Here is a 9238-nt window from a genome sequence, read left to right as displayed (position 1 = left end):
TTCTTAAACATGCGCGCCCCACACATCTATATATATTAAATATATATATCTACATATATATATATAAACTAATGTGTTAAAAGCAGAAAATATACATCAAAAATAAAAATTAAAAACAAATTTTAATGCGTTTCCAATGGGCAACTTCGTTTATTTATTTATTTATACATTTTATATCGATTGCTATAATTTAATTTTTGTTTTTTTTTTCATAGGTTGTTACAGAAATCTCCGGATATTGAATGCAATTACGTATAGAAGTGAATAAGGTAAACCGGATGAGAGTTTAATTATGTTCTAAATTAAATACTGGAGGTTTCTGTTTCAATACACATTATATTCCGCGTTGAAATCTGGTAACCCGCCTACTAGCGAAGAATCCTTCTGGTCCAATGGTTGGTTGGTTTCTGCTTGACTTCTGGGTCTAGGGATCAGCTCAGATGCTAGCGGTAGTTGGGGGGTGGCTGCTCCAGGAACTGCTCCACCGCATCCAGCTGCTGATGACCCATTGGGACGAAGGAAAGTCCTTGTCCACTGGAATCCCAAGGAATCCTGGCAGCAAGCTTCAAGCTTTACCTCCCCCAGCAGTAGGTATCAAACACTACTTATAGCAAATTGCGAGGAGATTGCCGTTGGATTGCTTCATGGCGAAGTCTCATCTATGTCTTCCGCCTTTATATTAAAAATAAACAATTTTTAAGTTTAACATTTTTGCTTACAAGTTTTTGCAAATGCAAAGCGGACAGAGTGACCAAGCGAGTGAGAGTTGGAAACGCCTGCTGTCCCAGAGTTGCCAGATGTTAACAGCTGAAAGCTGCACATCTAAACAGAACTGTAAAACTAAAATGCTACATTCAATAACATTCTGAGACAAATACATTTTTAATATAAAATGTAGAACGATATTCAAATGGCATAGCCCATTGCAACGAGCGCTGCCAGATCGCTGCACCTTCTGCCAGTGTGTGCCCGCCAGCGGCAAGGACTTTGCCTTTGTCCAGTTTGCCAGATTCGGTAACACTGCATTAAATAATTTTAATAAATAATTTGTATGAAGTACGCGCCAATTGGATGCATTTTCATCCTATCCGCCGAAGATTTCACGCATCCCGAGCAATTGCCAGTGACTGCACGCCGAATTATAGCCAGGGATCAGCTGTGCGTTAGCTATTGGCCACCAGTTGTTGTCCACTTGCAATTACCAAGCCATCCAAAATTGGCTGTTTAACGCGCGCTTGCTTGGATTTATAAACAATTCAGTCCACCAGGATGTCGCAGGACCTGAACGTCGACGACGATGTGGCTGCCAATGCGAGTGCTATATCGAATATCATTAACGAGATGATCATCTGCATCAAGGGCAAGCAGCTGCCCGAAGTTCACGGTGAGATTTGGGAATGTGGAATCACTCACTGGCTGTCCAGGCGCGCAAGGCATACGGACTGCTCCGGGAAGAGCCCTGCATCATTGGGAATCGACCACGTGCGTTAGGATTATAGGAAATCCCAGAAACTTAACATATTTCATCGCATTTTCAAACAGAGATCTTGGGATAAGCAACTAACAATACTTATACTTATATTTTTATAGTTCTATATTAAATGTGGCAATAACCATTACCAAAGTTTGTCCTAAATGCTTAAATTTAACATATATATTTATATATATATATATAACATCTTGCTATATCGAATGTAGCTAGTTTTGAAATGCCAAACAGCATCCAAAGTTGAATTGTCTTTAAATGACTATTGATTACATATAATAAGTTACTATAAAAGTATGAGCAAGTTTCTTAGATCCTTAAGGTCCTCAATACGTACAATTGCCAAATCAATGAATCCTTTGTCCAAGGATACATAATGCAGCAGATACACTAGACACTATACATAATTGTTGGATTTATTGCCTTTGTTTTAATGCTTTGTTCAATCTTTCACAGATTTGGAAATAGCTGAATTAAGCAAAATGGTAGCCGCCAATAATCTGTTCATTCGAGACTCAAATATGTTGACTGAGCGCGAATGTGTCCAGAAGATATTGAAACTGCTCAGCGCACGGAAGCAGGAGGATGGCAAAACTGTGTCGGATTACTTCCATGAGCTGTACAGTAAACTCACGTTGATCAACTGCGATCCCCACATGAGGCACTCGCTAATGACCCATCTGCTCTCGATGGCCGACAATTCGGATGACGACAAGTCGTCTGCCAACGAAGATCCACGTACTCAGTGCGATAATCTCACTCAGATTCTGGTCAGACGACTAGACTTAAGAAGCTCTTCCTCATCCATTCTGAATGAGATGGAACTGGTCAACAGAAATGGAGCAGGATCATGCCACAGTTACGATTCCTCACAGTCCAGCTTCGGATTCAGACAGTCCTTCCCAAACTACTTGGAGGCAACAAAGATGTTTCCCGACTCTCAACATGATATAGTGATGAGTGCCATTTACTCCTTCACCGGCGTTCAAGGGAAGTATTTGAAGAAGGACGTGGTAACGGGCAGGTTCAAGCTGGATCCGCAGAACATCAAGTTCCTGACCACCGGCCAAGCGGGCATGTTGCTGCGGCTCTCCGAACTTGGCTACTACCACGACCGAGTGGTCAAGTTTTCGGACGTATCGACCGGCTTCAATGCCATTGGCAGCATGGGCCAGGCCCTGATTTCCAAGCTCAAGGAGGAGCTGGCGAATTTTCACGGCCAAGTGGCTGTGCTTCACGATAAAACACAGCGCTTTCGGCATGATGGGTGGATGAGTGGATTTGCATACAAGGACAAGGATAGCGGCGACGAATTGACGCTATTCAAGCTGCTCGCCTGGTATATAAAGCCATTGCACCGGATGCAGTGGCTAACCAAGATCGCCGACGCCTGCCAGATAAAGAAGGGCGGTGAATTGGCATCGACCGTGTATGATTTCCTCGACAACGGTAACGATATGGTCAATGAATTGGTGGAGGATCTCCTCACTGCCATTTGTGGCCCACTGGTGCGCATGATCTCCAAATGGATACTGGAGGGCGGCATTAGCGATATTCACAGAGAGTTCTTTGTGAAGTCCATCAAAGATGTGGGCGTTGATCGGCTATGGCACGATAAATTCCGCCTACGATTGCCCATGCTGCCCAAGTTTGTGCCTATTGAACTGGCCAAGAAGATACTCATGACGGGCAAATGCATTAATTTTCTAAGGGAAATCTGCGAGGAGCAGGGAATGATGAAGAAGCGCGACGAACTAATGAAGGTCATGGAATCTAGTGGTGAGTTAAGCATGCCTTTCAAATTGGATTAGTGAAATGATGGAATGCCATGCTCTATCTACAGCCGCTCACATCTTTTCGTACACACCGGACACCAGTTGGCATGCGGCCGTGGAAACGTGCTACCAGCAGACCTCCAAACACGTTCTCGACATTATGGTGGGTCCACACAAGCTGCTGGATCATCTGTACGGAATGCGACGCTACTTGCTGCTGGGCCAGGGCGATTTTATCAGCATTCTGATCGAGAACATGAAGTTAGTTTTCTCGTTGAATGAAATTAAAACTATTCAATTTCATTAGTAACACTTGAAAATCCTCTTTCCCAGGAACGAACTGGAGCGACCGGGCCTTGATGTATATGCTAACGATCTCACCTCCATGCTGGATTCCGCTCTGCGCTGTACGAATGCCCAGTACGATGATCCGGATATTCTAAACCACCTCGATGTGATTGTTCAACGTCCGTTCAACGGTGATATTGGCTGGGACATCATCTCGCTGCAGTACATCGTCCACGGACCACTGGCCGCCATGCTGGAGTCGACCATGCCCACGTACAAGGTGCTCTTCAAGCCACTCTGGCGCATGAAGCACATGGAGTTCGTGCTGTCGATGAAGATCTGGAAGGAGCAGATGGGCAACGCAAAGGTGAGTGGCTGGCTATTAGACTTCTTATCGGTGTTTCGAGTGCATGCACATATTTAGATTGCCAAGTGCCACTCAGAGTGCACATGGTGATTCCAGTGGTCAGCGAACTGCTAGCAAGCGGACTCTGCTTTCAATTCACAAGTTTGGCTTTTGTTCCCAAGGTAAATTAGGTCAAATTTCAGATTGATTGGCCAGAACGCAATTAGGGGAATTGCGAATATAAGGAATAACTTAACATAGACAAATTCCTTGAGTTCTTGGATTGCCCATTTATGAACCCATCAAGCTTATCTGCTTGAGAAAGCTACTATATAGATTTTTAGAGCTTTCGAAACTAAAAAAATTAACAACAAACCTGACATTTTATAGGCTAAAAGGCTAATCTGGCAACAGGCGGTTGTAGGGGAATCTATTTTTGTGTCGAAGGGAAGTCGAAGTTCGAAAGGTTTTAGCCAAGAAATCGCTTATAGCACCTTGATAAGATTGCCCGTCCTTGTAATCTAATCCGCAGCGATTACCCACTTACCGATAAACCCATTTGTAGTATCAAAATGCACAGGAATTTGTCGTTTTCGCCTTATGTATTATTTTCTAATTTTGTAGACGGGTTTTTCCGTACAAAAATAACATTAATTATGTGGTGAAACAAAAAACACGAATACAGATTACAAATTACACACACGAAAAAAAAAGTGTAAAGAGAACACACACACACACTGTCTCGTTGAGGAATGTGCAGACTGGGCTGTGTTGTTGATCACTCCTTTTTTACAACTTGGCGTCGGTCTTCAGGAGCGGCGCCAGCTTCTGGGTGAGCATGATGTTGCCGGCGATCTTCAGCTTGCCCTTCATGAAGGCAGCCTGGGGGTTCAGCTTGCCCAGGGCGATGTCAACCATGTCCTCGTCGGCGACCGTCAAGGTGGTGTCCACCTTGATGCCCTGGGCAGGTCCCTCGTAGGCCTTGGCGTTCTTGCAGTCCAGAGCTGAAAGTGGTCTTCATTAATTGGTGGTTTATTTGACATGGTATATGCTTCCTGTAGTTGCTACCAAAGCAGATCTTCTATTCTTGAAACTAGCAGATAATTTAGCGGATAACTTTGCAACGTTTTAAAGTGACTTCTTGTGCAACAAGTGGCATACATACATGCATATATGGCAAGTATATTCTGTTGCTGTAATATATATTCCCTAGATCGAGCGAATAGCCAATTCAGTGGCTTTTGTTAATGCCAACAGCTGGTGCCGAAGTACAAACGCCGTGCACTTTGAACTGTGACTACTACAAAATGCAAAACACACATACGCACACACATAAGACCACGTACTAGTATTCTCCACTGGTCAGGAGCGCCATCGGAAGGGGGGGTTAGCAACTTTGAGGGGTAGGAAAATCACCACCTCATAGTCCGAAAGTACCCTTCTATATATGTGTGTACATACGCCCCTGTGCTGCGCGGTGGGAGTGTCTGTGTGGTGCGTGTTTTTATGGGCTCCATTGGCCGATGGATAACTGATACTTACTCCACTCCTTGGCCACCTTGCCGTCCTTGGTGATTTTGTACAGGAACACACCGTTGACCGCCTTGGCCTTGGCCTCATTATCCTTCAGTCCATCGATGATCTTCTGGAAAACGGCGTCCGACTGCAGAGACATGGCTGTTGTTGTTGTTGTGTGGATGTGTGGGTACTTCTGTGTGTATGCGGTTTTGTTTTTCCGGAAGAATAAAGAAAATATTCAGTGAGCTTTGATGCGTTTGTGCGTCGTAGAAATAGAAAAAAAAATGCTTACGCTTTGAGAGCAGAACGCGAAGTAATGAGCAGAAGGCGTGCAATCGGCGATTTTATTGTCGCTTTTTTCACTACACTGCCCCTGTTGTGTGGGAGCGGGATGGTCATATAGCAAGTTACCGGTCGCTAATATGTCGTGCTCACTCGCACCTGTTGCATTCGCATAAGTCTTGTTGTGCTGTTATTGTCGCGCGCTCTCTCTCTCTCTCGCTCTCTTCGAAATGTTAGCCAGCTGATGCACAGTGGGCAATGAAATAAAATGGCAATGAAATAAAAGGCTGCAAGAAAACCTTTTGCATCTCAGATATGGTTGCTATTTAATTTAAACCTATATCGGTTATGAGATATTACTTTATTTTTATAGCGAGTGTAAATTGAAAAAGAATAGGTAAACTACTGTATCAGATAACATTTGCTTTTTTACCGCTTTTTAGCCCACTGTTACAGGTGTGGAGTTTAGACTTTAACATTAACATGGAACGCCTAACATGAAACCGTAAGAGCGGTTATCAGCTGTTGTCCAATATTTAGTGCAAAGTGCGCACCCAGTTTGAAATGCCAATAAAACGGCGATAAGGCTTGAAAACTCTTCAGATTATTTTGAAAAAATATGTCACCTCACGAGCCCATTGAGAAAATATTCTAACCCCCCAAATGTTATATATCATGATATATACTATTCATAAAACGCAAGCATTATTCAGTACTACTATTTAGCATTGACCATTTCAGTTAGTAAATGCAACAATTTATAGCTTCACTGCCTTATGAGCTCTCGAACTTCTCCGGATCGATTCCAGCCTTCTTCATTTCCACGGCAATGGAGAATAGATAGTCATAGCATTCCGACCTGGTTGTAAGAAGAGGGATAAACGATTAGGGCTATAAAAGCGCTCGCTGTCTGAGAGTTAGTGAGGCAACCCACATGGTTTTGGCCTTCTCCCAGTTCTGTCCCCAAACGTAGACGCCGTGTCGTCGAACCAGGATGGCACTGCAGCCCGGATACTCCATCATGGCGGCGTACATGCTGTCGGCCAGGTCGCGTTCAAAGGGTGTGTTCTCGATGATCGGTACGACGAGCTCCTCGTCGTAGCGCAAATATCGCTTGTCCGCCTCATCGTAGACGCCCTTGATCATCTCCAAGTGCGTGCAGCGGAAGGTTTTCCCTGGCCACAGGAGCGTGGCCATTACGGCGTGCTGCGAATGGGTGTGGATGACGGCTCCCGCCTGCCGATGCTGATAGGCCAGCATGAAGAGCGGCGTGCATTGGCTCTTCTTCAGGCCCTTGATCTCAGGCGGCAGTTGCAGATCCTTGCCGGTTATATCCTGCACGAACAGATCCTCCGGCTGCATTCGTTCCTTCTGGACACCCGACGGTGCTATGTAGATCTCATCGCTGAAACGGATTAGCCGGCTTATATCGCTGTCTGGATATATGTATAGTATCACTTGTACTCACTTGTACTTGATGCTCATGCCGCCTCCTGTGCCGGTCACCCATCCCAAGTGATAGAACTGCCTGCATAGCGAGGGAATCAGGTGGCGGGGATGCTCCGCCGGCAAGTCTTTGAAGATCGAGAGGGCCATCTCGCTAACAATGTGACTTTCGTGGGACGTAATCTTCGTTGCCGTGCGACGCTGATAAAGGGAGATAAAGGGATTCTGAAAGCGACAAATCACGAATGTAAACAATGCTGCCGTCGATAGACGATTGCAATCGGTGTATCGCTGTTAACATACAGCGTTGCCGTTACGATAAACATTTTCCAATTGGAAATGTGTTTTTGAAAATTTAATAATTTCCTAAAGATAAGTTAGAGAACAAGTTAATATCACCGTATTACCTCAAAAATGTTTTATAGCGCTGTTGAAAACGTTTTTTACAAGCTTATTTGAACTTATTTGCTACATTTGAACTTTTTTTCAATTTTCTTGAGTAGTTCTATTCTGTAAGTGTTATTATAAACTTTTCTGTTTTTATGTTGCTTACCTTTGAAATTATATTGTATATTAAACATCTTTTCAGGCCCTTCGTACAATGAAGTCCGAGATCGGCAAGGCGTCACACCGCCTGAACCTTTTCACTTCGGAGATCATGCACTTTATCCACCAAATGCAGTACTATGTGCTATTTGAGGTCATCGAGTGCAACTGGGTGGAGCTGCAGAAGAAGATGCAGAAGGCTACTACGTTGGACGAAATCCTGGAAGCTCACGAGAAGTTTCTGCAAACGATTTTGGTGGGCTGTTTTGTCAGCAACAAAGCGAGTGTGGAGCATTCGCTGGAGGTAGTGTACGACAACATTATCGAACTGGAGAAGTGGCAGTCGAGCTTCTACAAGGACTGCTTTAAGGAGCTGAGTGCCCGCAAGGAGCTGTCCAAAATTGTGGAGAAGTCGGAAGAGAAGGGTGTTTATGGGCTGACCAACAATATGATCCTGCAGCGCGACCAGGAGGCGAAGATGTTTGCCGAAAAGATGGACATCGCCTGCCGCGGCCTAGAAGTCATAGCAACCGATTACGAAAAGGCTGTCAGCTCTTTTCTAATGTCTCTCAACTCCAGCGACGATCCGAATTTGCAGCTCTTTGGCACTCGGCTGGACTTCAACGAGTACTACAAGAAGAGGGACACCAATCTGAGCAAACCCCTGACCTTCGAGCACATGCGCATGAGCAATGTGTTCGCTTTGAACAGTCGCTTCGTGATATGTACGCCGTCCTGTCAGGAATAGCGACCGATGTTCATTCAATCGCTTCATCCCAGTTCCCATAAATCATCACAAATCCCAAATCCCAGCACTCCATTCAGTTCAATTGCTGCTTAATATTTGAGATATATCGATATCATTGGAGCCAAGCCAACCAAGAAATGAAAAGCAATCAAACAAACTAATCCAATTATTAACTAAGCCTTCGAATCGAAAACAACCTGCACCTCTATACATATATATCTCAAGCTTTGCCGTCAATCGTCTGGCTGCAAGCCATCAACTTAAGATATCTCCAATACAGAATTATTGAGTAGTTGTAACGAAAGTATTAAGCGAGAACTTGTTTGTCGAAAAACGCAACGTTCTTTTTTGTTTGCGAATCTCTTAATTTTTTTACATCGAAGCTTATTTGAAATAGATTTTCCTAAGTGCGTTTGCCAATTGCCATGTTGTAATTAAAAAGTAAACATAAGAGAATGTTACGTATTTTAAAAGGATGTTTTAATAAAGTTAATGTTTTGAAAAGTTTTAAACCGTAATGCGAGCTCGAAATAAACGCTACTTGCATTGAAAGTTTTCGTCTCCATTCAATTAGATAAATGCGTATAAAAACATGGGTTTTGAGAGTGTGATATTTAATTATTCAATTATTGTAAATGCCTATAAAAATATGGGTTTTCAGGCTGAAATATTATTTAATATTTTTATTATTCCCTTCTCCCTCTTTTTCAAACTGGCTGATCTTAAACGGTTTTTTAATCGAATGTGCAGCGAGCTATCGACAGTCGACGAATCGGTTAACATTACACCGCTAGTGAGTACAA

General features: G+C 43.7%; 3 protein-coding genes across 5 annotated transcripts; 1 reads left to right on the top strand and 2 right to left on the bottom strand.

Annotated features, from left to right (window-relative positions):
• The first annotated feature begins 991 nt into the window (after window positions 1–991).
• LOC6618450 (gamma-tubulin complex component 3) lies at window positions 992–8987 on the top strand. Of its 2 annotated transcripts, none has more exons than XM_002042684.2 (5): window positions 992–1384; window positions 1943–3265; window positions 3330–3522; window positions 3595–3916; window positions 7731–8987. In XM_002042684.2, exons 1-5 carry the CDS (start codon window positions 1270–1272, stop codon window positions 8433–8435), a joined length of 2658 nt encoding a protein of 885 aa, XP_002042720.1. In that variant the 5' UTR covers window positions 992–1269; the 3' UTR covers window positions 8436–8987. The 2 variants fall into 2 exon arrangements, with proteins under 2 accessions (XP_002042720.1, XP_032581413.1); XM_032725522.1 differs by having other exon boundaries at window positions 1294–1482.
• LOC6618452 (peroxisomal multifunctional enzyme type 2) lies at window positions 4479–5791 on the bottom strand. Of its 2 annotated transcripts, none has more exons than XM_032725523.1 (3): window positions 5706–5791; window positions 5438–5606; window positions 4479–4899 (listed from the first exon to the last, which is right to left on the bottom strand). In XM_032725523.1, the coding sequence occupies exons 2-3, from the start codon at window positions 5568–5570 to the stop codon at window positions 4685–4687; spliced, it is 348 nt and encodes a 115-aa protein (XP_032581414.1). In that variant the 5' UTR covers window positions 5571–5606; window positions 5706–5791; the 3' UTR covers window positions 4479–4684. The 2 variants fall into 2 exon arrangements, with proteins under 2 accessions (XP_032581414.1, XP_002042722.1); XM_002042686.2 differs by having other exon boundaries at window positions 5438–5603; window positions 5706–5726.
• LOC6618451 (probable methylthioribulose-1-phosphate dehydratase) lies at window positions 6360–7400 on the bottom strand. The gene is made up of 3 exons (XM_002042685.2): window positions 7164–7400; window positions 6630–7100; window positions 6360–6554 (listed from the first exon to the last, which is right to left on the bottom strand). Exons 1-3 carry the CDS (start codon window positions 7289–7291, stop codon window positions 6470–6472), a joined length of 684 nt encoding a protein of 227 aa, XP_002042721.1. The 5' UTR covers window positions 7292–7400; the 3' UTR covers window positions 6360–6469.
• Window positions 8988–9238: the final 251 nt, after the last annotated feature.

This window comes from Drosophila sechellia, chromosome X, assembly GCF_004382195.2.
Source record: "Drosophila sechellia strain sech25 chromosome X, ASM438219v1, whole genome shotgun sequence".
In the NCBI taxonomy this organism is placed as follows: domain Eukaryota; kingdom Metazoa; phylum Arthropoda; class Insecta; order Diptera; family Drosophilidae; genus Drosophila; species Drosophila sechellia.
Note: the sequence above shows the minus strand (reverse complement) of the source record. Positions and strands in the feature narration are given on the sequence as shown.

What these genes read in the sequence shown, in the direction of transcription:
- LOC6618450 (XM_002042684.2), top strand. Translation starts at nt 1,270, where the DNA reads ATGTCGCAGGACCTGAACGTCGACGACGATGTGGCTGCCAATGCGAGT. An exon ending in GCAGCTGCCCGAAGTTCACG is followed by an intron (nt 1,385 to 1,942) that starts GTGAGATTTGGG and finishes AATCTTTCACAG; the next exon opens with ATTTGGAAATAGCTGAATTA. An exon ending in ATTCTGATCGAGAACATGAA is followed by an intron (nt 3,523 to 3,594) that starts GTTAGTTTTCTC and finishes CCTCTTTCCCAG; the next exon opens with GAACGAACTGGAGCGACCGG.
- LOC6618452 (XM_032725523.1), bottom strand. Translation starts at nt 5,570, where the DNA reads ATGTCTCTGCAGTCGGACGCCGTTTTCCAGAAGATCATCGATGGACTG. An exon ending in CAAGGTGGCCAAGGAGTGGA is followed by an intron (nt 4,900 to 5,437) that starts GTAAGTATCAGT and finishes GACCACTTTCAG; the next exon opens with CTCTGGACTGCAAGAACGCC.
- LOC6618451 (XM_002042685.2), bottom strand. Translation starts at nt 7,291, where the DNA reads ATGGCCCTCTCGATCTTCAAAGACTTGCCGGCGGAGCATCCCCGCCAC. An exon ending in GGCATGAGCATCAAGTACAA is followed by an intron (nt 7,101 to 7,163) that starts GTGAGTACAAGT and finishes AATCCGTTTCAG; the next exon opens with CGATGAGATCTACATAGCAC. An exon ending in TGGGAGAAGGCCAAAACCAT is followed by an intron (nt 6,555 to 6,629) that starts GTGGGTTGCCTC and finishes TCTTACAACCAG; the next exon opens with GTCGGAATGCTATGACTATC.